The following is a 22,376-nucleotide window of genomic DNA, read 5'->3' as shown; positions in this document are numbered from 1 at the left end:
TCTGCAGTACAAAGTAGGCACAGCTGACCAAGGGTGTGAGAAGTGGTGTTGGCACGATGTCTGGCTGGATCATGACGCAAGGCACTTGTTACAGAATATTACCTGAAGTTTCTAGCTATTACCATTATAATCTCTCCTATATTTACGTCCTTCCCCAGGGTATGTTCATCTTACTTTTGTATTTTAAAAGGAGCGGCCAGCTCATATTGTCTTTGGGAACCACAATAATGACTGGCTGTCATTTAGGAGCCACTGAAGAATGTGCTAAAATGCATATTTTTCAGACGGATATATGGTGACCCCCATCAGTGGCCACACCCAAACGTGTAAATACCATAAGAGGCATAACATGTGCCTGCAGTGGTGTCCTTGGGGAGATGGGGTCCAGTCCAGGTTGGTCAAATAACCTTTTCTATTGATTCTTGAGACCCTAAATCTGAATGGTCCCTGGTTATAAATGGTGTACCCCAAATTTTAGTCTGCTGTTATGTAATTTATTAATGATATAGAGGATGGGATTAATACCATGATTTCTGTATTTGTAGATGACGCCAAGTCATGTAGTAATGAGAAGTCTATGGAAGATGTTCATAAACTACAAGCTGGCTTGGACACTCGGGCTTGGAGGGAATTTATCATATAAACACTGGTCTATCATATCCCCGGCATTGCAAGAGAATGCGCCTAATTGACGACAAGGCGCATGCATTGTCATAAATTAGGTGCCTCCTTCAGTTGTCCATGCAGCTAGACTGAAATCAGTGGGAGCGCTGAGCTGCCATAGATTTCCGTAATTTTTTACACCAGAAAACTAGCGTATAAAAATAAGTTCCAGCAGAAAGATACCCCCTAAAATTAAAATTTTAATGATATGCCTTTAAAAAGGTCCCAAATGGGCCTACTATAGAGACAACAGAAAATTACATACAGACTACTTAACTGATAACACTTATCCAGCAATTATGAGAATTACCTGGGGTGAGGGGGGACAGTATCTCCATGTACGACGGAATTGTTCAGAGGAGCAGACCTTTTACCATGAAGCTAAAAAGCTTCAAATGAGGTTTAAAGATGGGGGTACCCTCAGGGATGCCTTAATGAAGCGTTTAAGAATGCAGCGCAACAGGACCTAAATAGCCTCTTAGTACCTAAACATAAAGGTCAGGACGGGACACAACAACCTCCCCCCCCCCCCCGAATCATATCAACATATGACTTAGCCAATCACCCAGTCATGATGACGTTGAATAGATACTGGCCCATACTACGAATGGACCAGGATCTATGTGACATCTTGACGGAGAGACCATGTGTCAGTTACAGACGTGGGAGGAGTCTAAAGGACCGACTTGTCCATAGCCACTATACGCCCCCCATTAGGGAGGGTACGTGGCTTGATCGCAAGCCGATAAGGATATATAGGTGTGGATCATGCAAAGCATGTAAATACATATCAACATCCAAAACAATAACATGTACGGCCACTGGACGAGTCTTTAACCACTTAAGGACCACAGGTTTATACCCCCCTAAAGACCAGGCCCTTTTTTACAAATCGGCACTACACTACTTTCACCGTTTATTGCTCGGTCATGCAACTTACCACCCAAATGAATTTTACCTCCTTTTCTTCTCACTAATAGAGCTTTCATTTGGTGGTATTTCATTGCTGCTGACATTTTTACTTTTTTTGTTATTAATCGAAATTTAACGATTTTTTTTGCAAAAAAATGACATTTTTCACTTTCAGTTGTAAAATTTTTCAAAAAAAACGAGATCCATATAGAAATTTTGCTCTAAATTTATAGTTCTACATGTCTTTGATAAAAAAAAATGTTTGGGTAAAAAAAAAATGGTTTGGGTAAAAGTTATAGCGTTTACAAACTATGGTACAAAAATGTGAATTTCCGCTTTTTGAAGCAGCTCTGACTTTCTGAGCACCTGTCATGTTTCCTGAGGTTCTACAATGGCCAGACAGTACAAACACCCCACAAATGACCCCATTTCGGAAAGTACACACCCTAAGGTATTCGCTGATGGGCATAGTGAGTTCATAGAACTTTTTATTTTTTGTCACAAGTTAGCGGAAAATGGTGATTTTTTTTTTTTCTTACAAAGTCTCATATTCCACTAACTTGTGACAAAAAATAAAAACTTCTATGAACTCACTATGCCCATCACGAAATACCTTGGGGTCTCTTCTTTCCAAAATGGGATCACTTGTGGGGTAGTTATACTGCCCTGGCATTCTAGGGGCCCAAATGTGTGGTAAGGAGTTTGAAATCAAATTCTGTAAAAAATGACCAGTGAAATCCGAAAGGTGCTCTTTGGAATGTGGGCCCCTTTGCCCACTTAGGCTGCAAAAAAGTGTCACACATCTGGTATCTACGTACTCAGGAGAAGTTGAGGAATGTGTTTTGGGGTGTCATTTTACATATACCCATGCTGGGTGAGATAAATATCTTGGTCAAATGCCAACTTTGTATAAAAAAAATGGGAAAAGTTGTCTTTTGCCAAGATATTTCTCTCACCCAGCATGGGTATATGTAAAATGACACCCCAAAACACATTCCCCACCTTCTCCTGAGTACGGCAATACCAGATGTGTGACACTTTTTTGCAGCCTAGGTGGGCAAAGGGGCCCATATTCCAAAGAGCACCTTTCGGATTTCACAGGTCATTTTTTACAGAATTTGATTTCAAACTCCTTACCACACATTCGGGCCCCTAGAATGCCAGGGCAGTATAACTACCCCACAAGTGACCCCATTTTGGAAAGAAGACACCCCAAGGTATTCCGTGAGGGGCATGGCAAGTTCCTAGAATTTTTTATTTTTTGTCACAAGTTAGTGGAAAATGATGATTTATTTATTTTTTTTTTTTTTCATACAAAGTCTCATATTCCACTAACTTGTGACAAAAAATAAAAACTTCCATGAACTCACTATGCCCATCAGCGAATACCTTGGGGTCTCTTCTTTCCAAAATGGGGTCACTTGTGGGGTAGTTATACTGCCCTGGCATTCTAGGGGCCCGAATGTGTGGTAAGGAGTTTGAAATCAAATTCTGTAAAAAATGACCTGTGAAATCCGAAAGGTGCTCTTTGGAATATGGGCCCCTTTGCCCACCTAGGCTGCAAAAAAGTGTCACACATCTGGTATCTCCGTACTCAGGAGAAGTTGGGGAATGTGTTTTGGGGTGTCATTTTACATATACCCATGCTGGGTGAGATAAATATCTTGGTCAAATGCCAACTTTGTATAAAAAAATGGGAAAAGTTGTCTTTTGCCAAGATATTTCTCTCACCCAGCAGGGGTATATGTAAAATGACACCCCAAAACACATTCCCCACCTTCTCCTGAGTACGGGGATACCAGATGTGTGACACTTTTTTGCAGCCTAGGTGGGCAAAGGGGCCCATATTCCAAAGAGCACCTTTCGGATTTCACAGGTCATTTTTTACAGAATTTGATTTCAAACTCCTTACCACACATTTGGGCCCCTAGAATGCCAGGGCAGTATAACTACCCCACAAGTGACCCCATTTTGGAAAGAAGAGACCCCAAGGTATTCGCTGATGGGCATAGTGAGTTCATGGAAGTTTTTATTTTTTGTCACAAGTTAGTGGAATATGAGACTTTGTATGAAAAAAAAAAAATCAGCATTTTCCACTAACTTGTGACAAAAAATAAAAAATTCTAGGAACTTGCCATGCCCCTCACGGAATACCTTGGGGTGTCTTCTTTCCAAAATGGGGTCACTTGTGGGGTAGTTATACTGCCCTGGCATTTTCCAGGGGCCCTAATGTGTGGTAAGTAGGTAAATGACCTGTGAAATCCTAAAGGTGCTCTTTGGAATATGGGCCCCTTTGCCCACCTAGGCTGCAAAAAAGTGTCACACATGTGGTATCGCCGTATTCAGGAGAAGTTGGGGAATGTGTTTTGGGGTGTCATTTTACATATACCCTTGCTGGGTGAGAGAAATATCTTGGCAAAAGACAACTTTTCCCATTTTTTTATACAAAGTTGGCATTTGACCAAGATATTTCTCTCACCCAGCATGGGTATATGTAAAATGACACCCCAAAACACATTCCCCAACTTCTCCTGAGTACGGCGATACCAGATGTGTGACACTTTATTGCAGCCTAGATGCGCAAAGGTGCCCAAATTCCTTTTAGGAGGGCATTTTTAGACATTTGGATACCAGACTTCTTCTCACGCTTTGGGGCCCCTAGAATGCCAGGGCAGTATAAATACCCCACATGTGACCCCATTTTGGAAAGAAGACACCCCAAGGTATTCAATGAGGGGCATGGCGAGTTCATAGAAATTTTTTTTTTTTGGCACAAGTTAGCGGAAATTGATATTTTTAATTTTTTTCTCACAAAGTCTCCCGTTCCGCTAACTTGGGACAAAAATTTCAATCTTTCATGGACTCAATATGCCCCTCACGGAATACCTGGGGGTGTCTTCTTTCCGAAATGGGGTCACATGTGTGGTATTTATACTGCCCTGGCATTCTAGGGGCCCTAAAGCGTGAGAAGAAGTCTGGAATATAAATGTCTAAAATTTTTTACGCATTTGGTTTCCGTGAGGGGTATGGTGAGTTCATGTGAGATTTTATTTTTTGACACAAGTTAGTGGAATATGAGACTTTGTAAGAAAAAAAAAATAATAATTCCGCTAACTTGGGCCAAAAAAATGTCTGAATGGAGCCTTACAGAGGGGTGATCAATGACAGGGGGGGGTGATCAATGACAGGGGGGGTGATCAATGACAGGGGGGTGATCAGGGAGTCTATATGGGGTGATAACCACAGTCATTGATCACGCCCGTGTAAGGCTTCATTCAGACGTCCGTATGCGTTTTGCGGATCCGATCCATCTATCAGTGCATCCGTAAAAATCATGCGGACATCTGAATGGAGCTTTACAGGGGGGTAATCAATGACAGGGGGGTGATCAGGGAGTCTATATGGGGTGATCACCACAGTCATTGATCACGCCCCTGTAAGGCTTCATTCAGACGTCCGGATGCGTTTTGCGGATCCGATCCATCTATCAGTGGATCCGTAAAAATCATGCGGACATCTGAATGGAGCTTTACAGGGGGGTGATCAATGACAGAGGTGTAATCAATGACAGGGGGGTGATCAGGGAGTCTATATGGGGTGATAACCACAGTCATTGATCACGCCCCTGTAAGGCTTCATTCAGACGTCCGGATGCGTTTTGCGGATCCGATCCATCTATCAGTGCATCCGTAAAAATCATGCGGACATCTGAATGGAGCTTTACAGGGGGGTAATCAATGACAGGGGGTTGATCACCACAGTCATTGATCATGACCCTGTAAGGCTTCATTCAGACGTCCGTTTTGCGGATCCGATCCATCTATCAGTGCATCCGTAAAAATCATGCGGACATCTGAATGGAGCTTTACAGGGGGGTAATCAATGACAGGGGGGTGATCACCACAGTCATTGATCATGCCCCTGTAAGGCTTCATTCAGACGTCCGTATGCGTTTTGCGGATCCGATCCATCTATCAGTGCATCCGTAAAAATCATGCGGACATCTGAATGGAGCTTTACAGGGGGGTGATCAATGACAGGGGTGTAATCAATGACAGGGGGGTGATCAGGGAGTCTATATGGGGTGATCACCACAATCATTGATCATGCCCCTGTAAGGCTTCATTCAGACGTCCGGATGCGTTTTGCGGATCCGATCCATCTATCAGTGCATCCGTAAAAATCATGCGGACATCTGAATGGAGCTTTACAGGGGGGTGATCAGGGAGTCTATATGGGGTGATCACCACAATCATTGATCATGCCCCTGTAAGGCTTCATTCAGACGTCCGGATGCGTTTTGCGGATCCGATCCATCTATCAGTGGATCCGTAAAAATCATGCGGACGTCTGAATGGAGCTTTACAGGGGGGTAATCAATGACAGGGGGGTAATCAATGACAGGGGGGTGATCAGGGAGTCTATATGGGGTGATCACCACAGTCATTGATCACGCCCCTGTAAGGCTTCATTCAGACGTCCGGATGCGTTTTGCGGATCCGATCCATCTATCAGTGGATCCGTAAAAATCATGCGGACGTCTGAATGGAGCTTTACAGGGGGGTGATCAATGACAGGGGGGTAATCAATGACAGGGGGGTGATCAGGGAGTCTATATGGGGTGATCAGGGGTGATCAGGGGCTAATAAGGGGTTAATAAGTGACGGGGGGGGTGTAGTGTAGTGTAGTGGTGCTTGGTGCTACTTTACTGAGCTACCTGTGTCCTCTGGTGGTCGATCCAAACAAAGGGGACCACCAGAGGACCAGGTAGCAGGTATATTAGACGCTGTTATCAAAACAGCGTCTAATATACCTGTTAGGGGTTAAAAAAAACACATCTCCAGCCTGCCAGCGAACGATCGCCGCTGGCAGGCTGGAGATCAACTCTCTTACCTTCCGTTCCTGTGAGCGCGCGCGCCTGTGTGCGCGCGTTCACAGGAAATCTCGGCTCACGCGAGATGACGCCTATTAGCGTTAGCGTAGCCTGGGGGAGCCGCCGCAATGACGCCTTTCGGCGTTACAGTTGCGGGAAGTGGTTAAGATCAGGGACTTCTGTAACTGCCGCAGCAAGGGGGCTATATATATCTGTCAATGTCCCTGTCCTAAGGACTACATAGGTAAGACAATTAGGGAAGTACGGAGAAGGATCTGCGAGCATGTAAATGATGTCATCAAAAAGAATATCACCCCAGTGGCCTCGCATGTTAATGAAATACATGGGGGCAATCCTGGATGTCTGAAATTTTCTGTACTTAAATTAGTCCAACCGTCACCTAGAGGCGGGGACTGGGACAGGAAAATTTTACAGAAGGAATGCACATGGATCCATCGTTTTAAATCTCAGGCCCCTTTGGGCATCAATGAAAGACTGACGTTCTCCTGTTTCTTATGAATGTGGCTGGTTCTGTGATATCTGTGTCTGGCTGGTGGCCTAGCCTTGTAGTGATGTTTACAGTGATTTGAAGATTGTCCTCATGCGTGAAGCATGAAAGTTATTGGTATATCGAAACAGACAGAAGTGATTTTATCTATGTCACTGTCTGGTAAACGACCACGGACTATGGGTCGTATTTTGAAATTTTGAAAATTACATATTTGGACTTAGGGATAGCTGTGACCTCACTGTAGGAGTAATGTATTTATTTCACTCTACTGCCGTATATTAGATCCCATAATTTGTACTATTTTATCACTGCACACTAAAATTTACATTGACCCGAGCCTAATAATATTCTAATAGAGCATATATCTTTTCAGCCTATATACCATCCAATATATGTATGGTTATTTATCATAGGATGTACATGTGGCTTGAGGGATGCTTACATGAATGACACATGGTTTGGCATGCTAAAATTCGAATTCGGGGGAGGCTGTCCTCTATATCGGATATATGTACATAACTATACTTATCTCCCGGATCTAAACTTTATCTGATGGAGCGTATTTGCGTTCCAGGGGACCGGAAGTGAGGATGTACTCCGGCTAAAGATCTCAATACATGAGTCGGAGCCGGACCGGAAGTTGTCCTGTGGAGCGCATGTGCGTTTCTAGGGAGCGGCACTGGGAGCACTCACATCCGGTTACAGAATCGGGAGATGGAGGCTCATCACTCTTCCTGAGGGACCGGAACTTATCTGTTGGAACGCATGTGCGTTTCAACGGCAGGAAGAGAGGCAGCCTTGGAATAATAGTAGTGTGGTGCTACCGGAAACTGCCTTTTGGAACGCATTTGCGTTCCAATACTCGGAAGTGAGGCAGCCCGGAGCGTGTGTGACTAACTAATGATGTAAGCGGCGCGAATTATGAGTGGTTTAAAAGCACCTGCAGTGGGCCAACAGATTGCCTACCAGGGGGAGCTCAGAACGGAGGGAGGCCTGCAGGACGTAAGTTGCGTTTGCCTAAACCCCTGATTAGAGGGATATAGCGGTCTTGTGTAAGCACTTATGTTATCCCTGTCCTTTAATTATAGCGTGGGTTCATTGGGACCCTTACTTGACAGGACGGTCGGAATGCTACTTGATTCATCATATCTAATTTGGGCATATTTTATCTTCTAACCGTAAGTGTGCAGTATACGATGCTGACTTTAAGTTTTATTCATGCTGGAAGTCCTTTATTGATCTGGGCGTATGACCATTTTGTCCAATAGGGCGGGGGAAGCCATTTTCTCCTCAAACAAAGGTGTGTTCTATCCTCCAACTGTAAGTGTGCAGTGTATTATATTGAATCTAGTACACATGTGTTGGAAATTTAGTTGATTTGGCCATATGATTATTTTGTCCAACAGGACGGGGAATATACCTCTTTCTGGCCTCCCGGATCTGGACCACAGCACCTAACCGCACAAGACATCCATGATTGGTGGCTGGTCTGGTATAAGGCCACGCTGCTGTGTAGAGCGATCTTTGTATTTATATAATCTGGCTTTGTCCCAACAAATATCTTGTTATATGAGTGCTGCATAGACCGACAGTGTCTTCATTATCTTTATCTCCTGATGATCCCACAGCATTGACTAGGGGGAAACGCGTCGAGGTTAATTCAGGGGTTCTCTGACTATATTGTCAGCCCTGACTATCTATGATATTTAAACTTTATGTAATTCAGGTGCTTGATCATTCCATCAACCCTGATTTTTCTTGTTATGTGTTTGTACTGTGTTATCAATATCCAGCATTATTTAGTGAATTTTTTTGCCATTGGCAGTCTACTATCCTTACCTCATACATTCTAGCATTACTCCCCATCCCTGTAGGGACATTATAGGGAGATTAGTCTAGGTACGTGGACAGGGGGTCTCCACCATCAGGGGTCTCCCGTGGGCTGAGGTTTTCGGCCTCTTCCACAAGGGCGTTGCGGGAAAATGTCCGGTCATCACATGATCCATCACTATGGTAAAAGATCATGTGATGGATCATGTGATGACCGGAGTGACGTCACCACAGGTCCTTGACCTGTAATGAATGCTCACCACAGGTCCTGTTCAGTAAAGGAGACAGAAGGAGATGCCGGGCATCGCGATCAAGTGGACTAAGGTGAGTTAAATTATTTATTTTTTAAACCCCTCCAGCGCTATTGTACTATGCATTCTGTATTCAGAATGCTATTATTTTCCCTTATAACCATGTTATAAGGGAAAATAATAATGATCGGGTCTCCATCCTGATCGTCTCCTAGCAACCGTGCGTGAAAATCACACCGCATGCGCACTTGCTTGCGGATGCTTGCGATTTTCACGTAACCCCATTCACTTCTATGGGGCCTGCGTTGCGTGAAAAATGCAGAATATGGAGCATGCTGCGATTTTCACGCAACGCACAAGTGATGCGTGAAAATCACCGCTCATGTGAACAGCCCCATAGAAATGAATGGGTCAGTATTAAGTGCGGGTGCAATGCGTTCAACTCACGCATCGCATCCGCACAGAATACTCGCCCGTGTGAAAGGGGCCTTAGAGATCAGACATGCGTTAAGTGTAGCAATGCCGCACTTGCCATCACATCTGACCACTTATCCTCTCAGTAAAATTAGTTGGAGTGACCCTACTGATTGTTGTCTCCACCCTTTATCTATGAAAGGACATAGTACAATTGGAGAGGTCCCATGTATAGGTTGTTCAGATGTGGCACCATTATCTATCATTAATTCTTTAAGGAGTGGGTTTCCTTTGCTTGGCCATTTTTAATTTATGTCAAATAAAGAGTTTTTAGTTTTCTTTTTTTAGAGTCTACACATTTTACTGTGAGTTTGATTATACCGTGACGCAAACCTATCCTTAGATGTGAGTTTTTTGTTCTCTTTAATCACTGTAAGGCTTTCTGTTCAGCTGTAGGTATCATGATCTTAGTGGGACCTAGTATTTAAACTCTCCTTAACCAATAATGAGCCATTACCTCCGAGAAGTAAGTGAAGAAAGTGTGTGGTCATAACCGTTAATTAATAGTATGTTCACCTGCTAACACAAAGTTGGACTTTGTCCCCTTGCACACTTCTCGCATTGACCTAAATAAATCTGCTGTTACCTGCTAGAGAGTTCCTAATAGCGCTATAAGAGCAATCTGTAATAATGTTGATTATCATTTTAACCCCCACAGTGTCTGCAGTGTATGACTCAACCCTCAATTTTAGAAATAATGAAAATCCTACCTTACTCGGGGTATTAAATGGGAAAAAGTACCATGCAGATCTATATGCAAGGTAAGACAGAGAACTTTGGCATAATGTGCATACAGCGTTATTATCATTATTTATTAATATAATATCATCGACTTTCATAGTGCACAGTATTGGGTAATGCATTGAAGTAGGTACAAAAGACAGTGTGGTACAGACAATTTAAAAACCCTTTTGAGACAAATTAGATGGGAACCCTGTCCATTGTTGATACTATTTAATGAAAAATCCTACCCGTTTGCTTTTGCAGAGTGGGTCAGTTCTTCATCTAGCTGTGGTGTTGCTGATTTTGACATAAATCCATCAGAACACTGTTCCAGTTTCTGACTGTGCTTTCTGCATTCCCCCTTCTGTCAGTGTTAGAGATAGCAGTGTTGGGGAAGGGAATGTGCTAATTTGCAGAGGGTGGTACCATGGAACCGAACCAGAGTTCGGGAAAAGGTTTTTAAAGGTAGAAATTAATTTTTGAAGTTATTATTATTACCTGAAGTCTCGCCAGACTTAGAAGTGATAACTTCGGCTCATCTGAGCCAATACATTCCTAATAGTGTACCGAACGCTAACTCCGTACAGTATTCAAACAAAGTTTTATGTGAATTATGTGAAGTCGATTCGCTTAGCCCTAATTGCCACATGTGAAAACGGCCTATTAAACGTACTATTAAAATATAAAAATATTTATGCACCTGGGGCGTAAAAACCCAAGGGCAGAATATAGAATATTTGACACAGTCCTGACCTCAGTATCTGAGGAAAGGGATTTAGGAGTAATTATTTCAGAAGACTTAAAAGTGGGAAGACAATGTAATAGGGTAGCACGAAATGCCAGCAGAATGCTTGGATGTATAGGGAGAGGTATAAGCAGTAGAAAGAGTGAAGTGCTTATGCCGCTGTACAGAACACTGGTGAGACCTCACTTGGAGTATTGTGCGCAGTACTGGAGGCCATATCTCCAGAAGGATATAGATACTCTAGAGAGAGTTCAGAGAAGAGCTACTAAACTAGTACATGGATTGCAGGATAAAACTTACCAGGAAAAGTTAAAGGACCTTAATATGTATAGCTTGGAAGAAAGAAGAGACAGAGGGGATATGATAGAAACTTTTAAATACATAAAGGGAATCAACTCGGTAAAGGAGGAGAGCATATTTAAAAGAAGAAAAACTACCACAAGGACACAGTTTTAAATTAGAGGGGCAAAGGTTTAAAAGTAATATAAGGAAGTATTACTTTACTGAGAGAGTAGTGGATGCATGGAATAGCCTTCCTGCAGAAGTGGTAGCTGCAAATACAGTGAAGGAGTTTAAGCATGCATGGGATAGGCATAAGGCCATCCTTCATATAAGATAGGGCCAGGGACTATTAATAGGATTCAGATATATTGGGCAGACTAGATGGGCCAAATGGTTCTTATCTGCCGACACATTCTATGTTTCTATATTTATAAACGGCAAATGGTGAAATGGGGAAAAAGTCAAAATGGCCGATTCACCATTTTTAGGTCACATCACCTCCCACATAAAAGGTGATGAAAAAGTCATGCACACCCTAAAATGGTATTAATGAAAAGAAGAGATCACCCAGACAAGAAAAAAAACACTCACTTAGCTGTGTATGCATAACTACAAAAAAGCTACAGGGGTCAGAATATGGCAATAAAAAGAAAATACAATTTTTTTTATTTTTTTTTCCCCAGTATTAAAACACAAGAAAAACTATACAAATGTGGTATCGCCCTAATTGTACTGACTTGGAGAATTAAGAGCACAAGTCACATAGTGAATACCTATGGCGCAATTACATTTTTTTCACCAATTCCACCACATCTGGAATTTATTTTCCAGCCTCCCAGTACATCGTATAAAAATATTAAGTAGTGCCATTTCTTGTCCCACAAAAAAACAAGTCCTCATACAGATATGTAAATGGCAAAATGAAAAAGCTATGTCTCCAAGAAGGCAGGGAGTAAAAAATGAAAACGCAAAAACGGAAAATCGCTCCGTCAGGAAGGGTTTAAGCATTAATAGGACCTGATATTAGCCAGTTTATTAAATATTTTGGATTAGTGTTGGTCATTTGCATGGTCTCTCTAGAAAACAGCCCACACGTATTATGTAATACTAATGCATTATGATCCATAGAGCTTCCATAATGTAGATCTGTATCTGGTATGTTCAAAAACATGCTTGTGTGAAACTGACTTATGAAACTTACACAGAGCAGGTTTGCTCAGTATCATAAGACCATAAACAGAAGTGTATTCTAAACACACAAAAAATCACTGCACTTCTCGTTCTGACTGTATATATGAATCCAACATACTGACCAAATGTGAAGGTGGCCCTAAACAATTGTCATTGTGCTGTATGATTATGATGGATAACCAGTGCTACATCTCCTGTTCATTCATGGGACCTGTTCTACAGAAAACTGACCTTTTTTACCTTTTCTTCAGGCGGATTCCATTAGAAGAAATACCTGAGAATGAGCAGGAATGTGCTCAGTGGCTACACAGACTATACCAGGAAAAAGTAAGACATTACCTATTGCTTTCCTTTGCTGTATATCCTCTCACTTTTAATGTAAGATAGAAATATTATAAGCTGCTTACATTCATGCACATACTCCCAGTCTGTTGGCATATCAATATATATCGGGGTAGTCTTTACAGGCTGTATTATATCAAAGTACATTAATTTAAAAAAGTCTGGTTTTCTTTCACCAATCAGTTCCCTAAGGCCTCATGCACACGACCGTTGTTTTGGTCCACATCCGAGCCGCCGTTTTGGCGGCTCGGATGCGGACCCATTCACTTCAATGGGGCCGCAAAAGATGCGGACAGCACTCCGTGTGCTGTCCGCATCCGTGTCTCCGTTCCGCGACTCCGCAAAAAAAATATTACATGTCCTATTCTTATCCGCACTTTGCGGACAAGAATAGGCATTTATATTGCCGGCGCCCGTTCCGTTCCGCAAATTGCGGAAGGCAACACGGGCAGCTTCCGTTTTCTGCGGATCCGGGGTTTGCGAACCGCAAAAAAACGAACGGTCGTGTGCTTGAGACCTTACTCTTTGAAAGCCTGCGATGTCTGTGACCGGCCGGGCGCTTCTCCTACTGGTAAGTGAAAGGTCTGTGCGGTGCATTGCTTATAGCACAGACCTGTCACTTACCAGTAGGAGGAGCGCCCGGCCGGTCACAGACATCGCAGCTCGCAGGTAAGTATAATGCTTCTAAAAATTGCTAAGTAACCATGGCAACCAGGACTGCAGTAGCGTCTTGGTTGCCATGGTTACCGATCGGAGCCCCAGCGATTAAACTGGGACTCCGATCGGTACTCTCCGCTGCCACCAATGATAGGGGGGGAGATTTTAATTAGGAGGGGGAGGGAGGGGGGGCCCACTGGCCACCAATGAATCTACAGTACTACAGGGGAGGGAGGGGTGCCCGGCCACACTGGCCACCAATGTGTTAACTACAGGGGAGGGAGGGGGGGGCGGCCGCACTGGCCACCAATGTGTTAACTACAGGGGAGGGGGGGCCGGCCGCACTGGCCACCAATGTGTTAACTACAGGGGAGGGAGGGGGGGCCGGCCGCACTGGCCACCAATGTGTTAACTACATGGGAGGGAGGGGGCCGGCCGCACTGGCCACCAATGTGTTAAATATAAGGGAGGGAGGGGGGGCCCACTGGCCACCAATGAATTTAAAACTGGGGAGGGAGGGGGGTGTGCCCCCTCCTGCCTGGCAGCACATGATCTCTTACAGTAGGGCTATGAGATGCACAATTAACCCCTCAGGTGCAGCACCTGAGGGGTTAATTGTGCGGATCACAGCCCCCTGTAAGAGATCGGGTGCTGCCAGGCAGCAGGGGGCAGTCATGTACACAGTTCAAAGTATATTGTAACTAGAAGGGTCCCCATCACTATGGGAACGCCTCTGTGTTAGAATATACTGTCGGATCTGAGTTTTCACAAAGTGAAAACTCAGCTCTGAAAAAGCTTTTATGCTTGTGAAAGTAGCCTACGGCCACGGACCACGGACTCGGATGCCAATCTTGTGTGCATCCGTGTTTTTTCATGGACCCATTGACTTGAATGGGTCCGTGAACCATTGTCCGTCCAAAAAATAGGACAGGTCGTATTTTTTTGACGGACAGGAAACACGGATCACGGATGCGGCTGCAAAACGGTGCATTTTCCGATTTTTCCACGGACCCATTGAAAGTCAATGGGTCCGCGAAAAAAAACGGGAAACGGCACAACGGCCACGGATGCACACAACAGTCGTGTGCATGAGGCCTTAGACTGTATTTGCGTTGGTAAAGTGGGGAGGGTAATCTTTCTTTGGAGAAAATATAATTGTAACTTACAAGTCATTGTAACTTATGTAAGTATGGGCTTGTTACTGGTTGTTTTATTTTTCTAGGATGCTTTTCAAGAAGAGTACTATAAGACTGGAATCTATCCAGGCACTGCTATTGTTCCTCCCCGTAGACCATGGACTCTACTGAACTGGCTTTTTTGGGCCTCTTTGTTATCTTATCCACTATGCAAAGTGCTTGCTAACATGATCAGCAGCGGATCATACCTCACATTGGCCATGTTTGCACTGCTCATGGTTATAGGTAAGTCTCACAATCCTATCAGTGCACTACATATCACCATCTATTGGGATAGGGAATAATCGTTAACCTAGCTTAGAATAATGTTCTAATATAAGGTGTCAGCAGGATTGATCTGTGGAGCAGACATGTTACGCTGGCTTTGACAAGTATCATGCATTAAACCTTAAGGACCGAGCATGCCCCCCCCCCCCGCATTCAAAGTTCATGCTCCGATGCTCTCCTTTGCCCTGCGCTAAATCGAGCAGGGGAAAGGCATTTTTTGGAGATCCGGTGACGTACTGGGGCTCTCCATGGGGCTGCCAGGAAGCTGATGGGTGGGATTTAGCGCTGCCCTAGCCAGTAAAACGGCTTGGGCAGCGCTAAAGCCCGCCCATCAGAGCCAGTGACGTCAACGAACACACTCCGGGCGGAAGTTTTCCGCCCGGCAGTGAGTTATTGAAAACAAAAGAGACTTTGCCCTGCGCGATTTAGCGCAGTGCAAGGGAGCGCATCGGAGCATGAGATGCTAGCCTCAGGGGGGCTGCCTGGGTGAAAAAAAATGGTATGTCCAGGTTCAGCTCTGAACCCGGACAACCCTTTTAATGGTTGTAAGTCACACAAATCTTAACAGTGCCTGGTCACTACTCATATAATATTTTAATATATCGGATATTTTCAGATGCAGTGATGCCAATTATGTTTATTTTTTTGTGATTAATTCAGACGGCCGTATGCTGTCCGCAAAAATGCGGATCTGTTTTATTGTGGATCAGATACTGTCCCATTCACTTCTATGGGGCCCTTTTCTTCCATTGCACGGCACAGCAAAAAAATGAAACATGTCCTATACTTGTCAGTGAAAATCAGGACATGGCCCTATTGAAGTCTATGGATCAGCATGCGGACATGCTGAACTGTCTGCAAAAAAACTGATCCGCACTTTTGCGGACAGCATACTGCCGTATGAATGAGCCCAAAGGGGAAGAATTATTTATATTTTTAATATTTTTTGGGATTTTTAAATATTTTTTCAAAAACTTTGTTCAGGGTCCTTCAGAAGGACTCTGACTGTCATAGTACCCATCTCTGCATTGTTTCCGATCAGAGAATGAGCACTATCCCTAAATCTAATTGCTCAGATGCAACAGTCATTATTGACTGCAGCATCTGAATAGTTAAACAACTGGGCTTAGAGTCATCTCAAATCTCTGCCACTACACTGCCAGCACCTGCTATACACTGTGTACATAATTATTAGGCAAATTAGTATTTTGACCACATCATCCTCTTTATGCATGTTGTCTTACTCCAAGCTGTATAGGCTCGAAAGCCTACTACCAATTAAGCATATTAGGTGATGTGCATCTCTGTAATGAGAAGGGGTGTGGTCTAATGACATCAACACCCTATATCAGGTGTGCATAATTATTAGGCAACTTCCTTTCCTTTGGCAAAATGGGTCAAAAGAAGGACTTGACAGGCTCAGAAAAGTCAAAAATAGAGAGATATCTTGCAGAGGGATGCAGCACTCTTAAAATTGCAAAGCTTCTGAAGCGTGATCATCGAACAATCAAGCGTTTCAGTCAAAATAGTCAACAGGGTCGCAAGAAGCGTGTGGAAAAACCAAGGAGCAAAATAACTGCCCATGAACTAAGAAAAGTCAAGCGTGCAGCTGCCAAGATGCCACTTGCCACCAGTTTGGCCATATTTTAGAGCTGCAACATCACTGGAGTGCCCAAAAGCACAAGGTGTGCAATACTCAGAGACATGGCCAAGGTAAGAAAGGCTGAAAGACGACCACCACTGAACAAGACACACAAGCTGAAACGTCAAGACTGGGCCAAGAAATATCTCAAGAATGATTTTTCTAAGGTTTTATGGACTGATGAAATGAGAGTGAGTCTTGATGGGCCAGATGGATGGGCCCGTGGCTGGATTGGTAAAGGGCAGAGAGCTCCAGTCCTACTCAGATGCCAGCAAGATGGAGTACTGGTTTGGGCTGGTATCATCAAAGATGAGCTTGTGGGGCCTTTTCGGGTTGAGGATGGAGTCAAGCTCAACTCCCAGTCCTACTGCCAGTTTCTGGAAGACACCTTCTTCCAGCAGTGGTACAGGAAGAAGTCTGCATCCTTCAAGAAAAAACATGATTTTCATGCAGGACAATGCTCTATCACACGCGTCCAAGTACTCCACAGCGTGGCTGGCAAGAAAGGGTACAAAAGAAGAAAATCTAATGACATGGCCTCCTTGTTCACCTGATCTGAACCCCATTGAGAACCTGTGGTCCATCATCAAATGTGAGATTTACAAGGAGGGAAAACAGCACACCTCTCTGAACAGTGTCTGGGAGGCTGTGGTTGCTGCTGCACGCAATGTTGATGGTGAACAGATAAAAACACTGACAGAATCCATGGATGGCAGGCTTTTGAGTGTCCTTGCAAAGAAAGGTGGCTATATTGGTCACTGATTTGTTTTTGTTTTGTTTTTGAATGTCAGAAATGTATATTTGTGAATGTTGAGATGTTATATTGGTTTCACTGGTAAAAATAAATAATTCAAATGGGTATATATTTGTTTTTTGTTAAGTTGCCTAATAATTATGCACAGTAATAGTCACCTGCACACACAGATATCCCCCTAAAATAGCTAAAACTAAAAACAAACTAAAAACTACTTCCAAAAATATTCAGCTTTGATATTAATGAGTTTTTTGGGTTCATTGAGAACATGGTTGTTGTTCAAAAATAAAATTAATCCTCAAAAATACAACTTGCCTAATAATTCTGCACTCCCTGTATATGAAACGGACACAGCTTGTGCAGCAGCTCCATACACTCCTCAGGGACCAACGGAAGTTGATGTACGTTCATTGACCACCAAAAGGTTAAATCTTGATGTTGTGCTGATAGTCTGTTCCTAAGGCCTCTTTCACACGGGCGTTGCTGGAAAATGTGCGGGTGCGTTGCGGGAACACCCACAATTTTTCCACGCGAGTGCAAAACATTGTAATGCGTTTTGCACTCGCGTGAGAAAAATCACTCATGTTTGGTACCCAAACCCGAACTTCTTCACAGAAGTTCGGGTTTGGGTTCGGTGTTCTGTGGATGTTATTATTTTCCCTTATAACATGGTTATAAGGGAAAATAATAGCATTCTGAATACAGAATTCTTAGTAGGTGATCAACTGAGGGTTAAAAAAAAATAAAAAAATTAACTCACCTTCTCCTCTTGTTCGCTTAGTTCCCGGTTTCTTCTTTACTTCTTTAATGATGAGCTGTGGGCTAAAGGACCTTTGGTGACGTCAGATCACATGCTCCAATCACATGGTCCGTGGTGATGGACCATGTGATTGGAGCATGTGATCTGACGTCACCACAGGTCCTAGCCGGTAGCTCATCATTAAAGAAGTAAAGAAGAGACAGGGAACTAAGCGAACAAGAGGAGAAGGTGAGTTAATTTTTTTATTTTCTTTTATTTTTTTAACCCTCAATTGATCACCTACTAAGCATTCTGTATTCAGAATGCTATTATTTTCCCTTATAACCAAGGGAAAATAATACAGTGAATAGACTGTCACCTAGCAACCATGCGTGAAAATTGCACCGCATCCGCACTTGCTGGCGGATGCTTGCGATTTTCACGCAACCCCATTCACTTCTATGGGGCCTGCGTTGCGTGAAAAACACAGAATATAGAGCATGCTGCGATTTTCACACAAAGCACAAGTGATGCGTGAAAATTACCGCTCATGTGAACAGCCCCATAGAAATGAATGGGTCGGTATTCAGTGTGGGTGCAATGCGTTCACCTCACGCATCGCATCCGCGCGGAATACTCGCCCGTGTGAAAGGGGCCTTAATGAACTTGTCAGTTAGAGTAGTTCACAATGATCAGTGCTCCAAAAACCATATTTCCAGCAACCCACAGCGTTTTTGATTCTATGAATAGTTTTATGAATTTTGTGCATATGATTCTCTAATGCTAAATAAATGGTTATTTAAAAAAATAAACTGCTTAAGTTGTAATAAATTCATAGCTGGTATAGATTTCATTTTCTTGCGCATGGACTGTCAGATGATGCACCAAATTTAATTTTAATGTTAAGCACTGGTGCTTCAAAATGCATAATCGCTTTTCGTTTGTGATAGAAATGAGCATTTTTATGCAGGGCTTGTGTTGTACTCAGCAGCTATGCTTTTTCAGATCATCTACCGGTACTTTGTTTAAGGCTGCATGCACACGACTGTATGTGTTTTGCGGTCTGCAAATTGCGGATCCGCAAAAAAAAAAAAACTGATGACATCCGTATGCCATCTATTTTTTGGGGGTTTTATTGCGGATCCATTGTAACAATGCCTAAAATGGACAAGAACAGGACGTGTTCTATTTTTTTTTTTGCGGGGCTACGGAACGGACATACTGATATGGACAGCACATGGTGTGCTGTCCACATTATTTGCGGACTCATTGAAATGAATGGGTGCGCATCCTATCTGCAAAAAAAACAGAACGGACACTGAAACAAACAACTTCATGTGCATGTAGCCTAAAGGTGTTGTCCGAGATAATTAAAAAGTTTGTACAACCCCAACAATAGCTTAAAATAAAAATAAAAAATACATTATAAAAACTTTTCTGCAGCGCTTATCCAGTACTCCAGCCGGTCTAATGCTGAGAGTAATAATTGGCTGCAGTAGTCACGTGCCTCATGACGGCAGGAGTATCAAACTAGCGCCTCAGAGAACGGGACGATTATGTATTAGTTTTTTTATTTTTTATTTGTTTTTTACATTTTAAGCTATTGTAGCGGTAGTCCAAAATGTTTATTTACTCTGGAGAAACTGCAGAGGCCTAGAGAAGTCAGAAAGATATGAGAAATAAGCAGATGGGTTACAGAGTCCATCACACTAGTAAACACTACAGTTACCATACGCTGAAGTCACTGATTGTAGCTGACATATTGAAAAGATGAAAATGTCAGGAAAAGTGCTGACAGATAAAGTTTGAGGATCACAATTATATATATATATATATATATATATATATATATATATATATATACACTGCTCAAAAAAATAAAGGGAACACTTAAACAACACAATGTAACTCCAAGTCAATCACACTTCTGTGAAATCAAACTGTCCACTTAGGAAGCAACACTGAGTGACAATCAATTTCACATGCTGTTGTGCAAATGTGATAGACAACAGGTGGAAATTATAGGCAATTAGCAAGACACCCCCAATAAAGGAGTGGTTCTGCAGGTGGTGATCACAGACCACTTCTCAGTTCCTATGCTTCCTGGCTGATGTTTTGGTCACTTTTGAATGCTGGCGGTGCTTTCAATCTAGTGGTAGCATGAGACGGAGTCTACAATCCACACAAGTGGATCAGGTAGTGCAGCTTATCCAGGATGGCACATCAATGCGAGCTGTGGCAAGAAGGTTTGCTGTGTCTGTCAGCGTAGTGTCCAGAGCATGAAGGCGCTACCAGGAGACAGGCCAGTACATCAGAAGACGTGGAGGAGGCCGTAGGAGGGCAACAACCCAGCAGCAGGACCGCTACCTCCGCCTTTGTGCAAGGAGGAACAGGAGGAGCACTGCCAGAGCCCTGCAAAATGACCTCCAGCAGGCCACAAATGTGAATGTGTCTGCTCAAACGGTCAGAAACAGACTCCATGAGGGTGATATGAGGGCCCGACATACACAGGTGGGGGTTGTGCTTACAGCCCAACACCGTGCAGGACGTTTGGCATTTGACAGAGAACACCAAGATTGGCAAATTCGCTACTGGCGCCCTGTGCTCTTCACAGATGAAAGCAGGTTCACACTGAGCACATGTGACAGATGTGACAGAGTCTGGAGACGCCGTGGAGAACGTTCTGCTGCCTGCAACATCCTCCAGCATGACCGGTTTGGCATTGGGTCAGTAATGGTGTGGGGTGGCATTTCTTTGGAGGGCCGCACAGCCCTCCATGTGCTCGCCAGAGGTTAGCTGACTGCCATTAGGTACCGAGATGAGATCCTCAGACCCCTTGTGAGACCATATGCTGGTGCAGTTGGCCCTGGGTTCCTCCTAATGCAAGACAATGCTAGACCTCATGTGGCTGAAGTGTGTCAGCAGTTCCTGCAAGACGAAGGCATTGATGCTATGGACTGGCCCGCCCGTTCCCCAGACCTGAATCCAATTGAGCACATCTGGGACATCATGTCTCGCTCTATCCACCAACGTCACGTTGCACCACAGACTGTCCAGGAGTTGGCAGATGCTTTAGTCCAGGTCTGGCAGGAGATCCCTCAGGAGACCGTCTGCCACCTCATCAGGAGCATGCACAGGCATTGTAGGGAGGTCATACAGGCAAGTGGAGGCCACACACACTACTGAGCCTTATTTTGACTTGTTTTAAGGACATTACATCAAAGTTGGATCAGCCTGTAGTGTGTTTTTCCACTTTCATTTTGAGTGTGACTCCAAATCCAGACCTCAATGGGTTGAAAAATTTGATTTCCATTTTTAATTTTTGTGTGATTTTGTTGTCAGCACATTCAACTATGTAAAGAACAAAGTATTTCAGAAGAATATTTAATTAATTCAGATCCAGGATGTGTTATTTTTGTGTTCCCTTTATTTTTTTGAGCAGTGTATATATGCTTCCATTAAGTATTGAGGTGAATTTATCAAAAGAGCACATCATTTGCTGACTTTTGTATTTGTTGATTTCAGTTTCTGTCGGAGTGCGTCGCATGATTGGAGTGACTGAAATAGACAGAGGCTCCACTTATGGCAACAATGAAAATAAGCAGAAGCAGACATAACAGTATTTGCTCCTCCTCAGACTTCAAAGGGAAACATTTTGAACAATGACCCAAAAATGGGAGGCCCTCGTTGTCTTACGGGTGCTTCTAACCCTCATGTACAGTAGGTGAAAATCTGAATAATTTGTGGTGGCAGACAGGACTGAAGAAAACCTACCAATGTGTTTTATTTTTAAACTGTGACGGCTCATTCTGTGAAAACACTGGAAAATCATACATATGAGGACAAATAAAGAAATAAAATCTTCATTAATCTTAGTTGCTGGTCTCTTATTTGATTATCTCAATTTATTTTTTGCATGTTCTAGGCCAGTGAGGGTGAACCTTTTAGAGTGCCCAAACTGCAACCCCAAACCCACTTATTTATCGCAAAGTGCCAACATAGCAATTTATCCTGAATACCAATATAGTGTACTTTCCGTGTACTTTATAATTTAGCTATAATAGCCTTCCTACATTCAGTGCGCTGCCTGTGCTGTTCATAGTGCGCTCTGCGCTGATGAATGGCAGGAAAAGTCTAAGGTATATTGGTACACCATTGATTGTTTCCAAGGTGCGGGTGCCCACAGAGAGGGCTCTGACTGCTGCCTCTGCCACCCGTGCCATGGATTCGCCACCACTGTTCTAGGCATTATTTTATTAATTAGAGATGTACACATGCCATTAGAAAGATCAAAGTAGTCAAAGTAACTCCGGTGACTTTTGCA

General features: G+C 43.3%; 1 protein-coding gene across 1 annotated transcript in view; it reads left to right on the top strand.

Annotated features, from left to right (window-relative positions):
- AGPAT4 (1-acylglycerol-3-phosphate O-acyltransferase 4) overlaps positions 1-21,865 on the top strand; it is a 126,268-nt gene extending 104,403 nt beyond the window's left edge. The window contains exons 5-8 of the mRNA XM_040427138.1: positions 10,173-10,275; positions 12,707-12,782; positions 14,677-14,875; positions 21,578-21,865. Coding sequence (XP_040283072.1) covers positions 10,173-10,275; positions 12,707-12,782; positions 14,677-14,875; positions 21,578-21,669 — 470 coding nt within the window. The 3' untranslated portion in view covers positions 21,670-21,865. The remainder of the gene's footprint in view (positions 1-10,172; positions 10,276-12,706; positions 12,783-14,676; positions 14,876-21,577) is intronic.
- The last annotated feature ends 511 nt before the right edge of the window (positions 21,866-22,376 follow it).

This window comes from Bufo bufo, chromosome 4 (genome assembly GCF_905171765.1).
Source record: "Bufo bufo chromosome 4, aBufBuf1.1, whole genome shotgun sequence".
In the NCBI taxonomy this organism is placed as follows: domain Eukaryota; kingdom Metazoa; phylum Chordata; class Amphibia; order Anura; family Bufonidae; genus Bufo; species Bufo bufo.
Note: the sequence above shows the minus strand (reverse complement) of the source record. Positions and strands in the feature narration are given on the sequence as shown.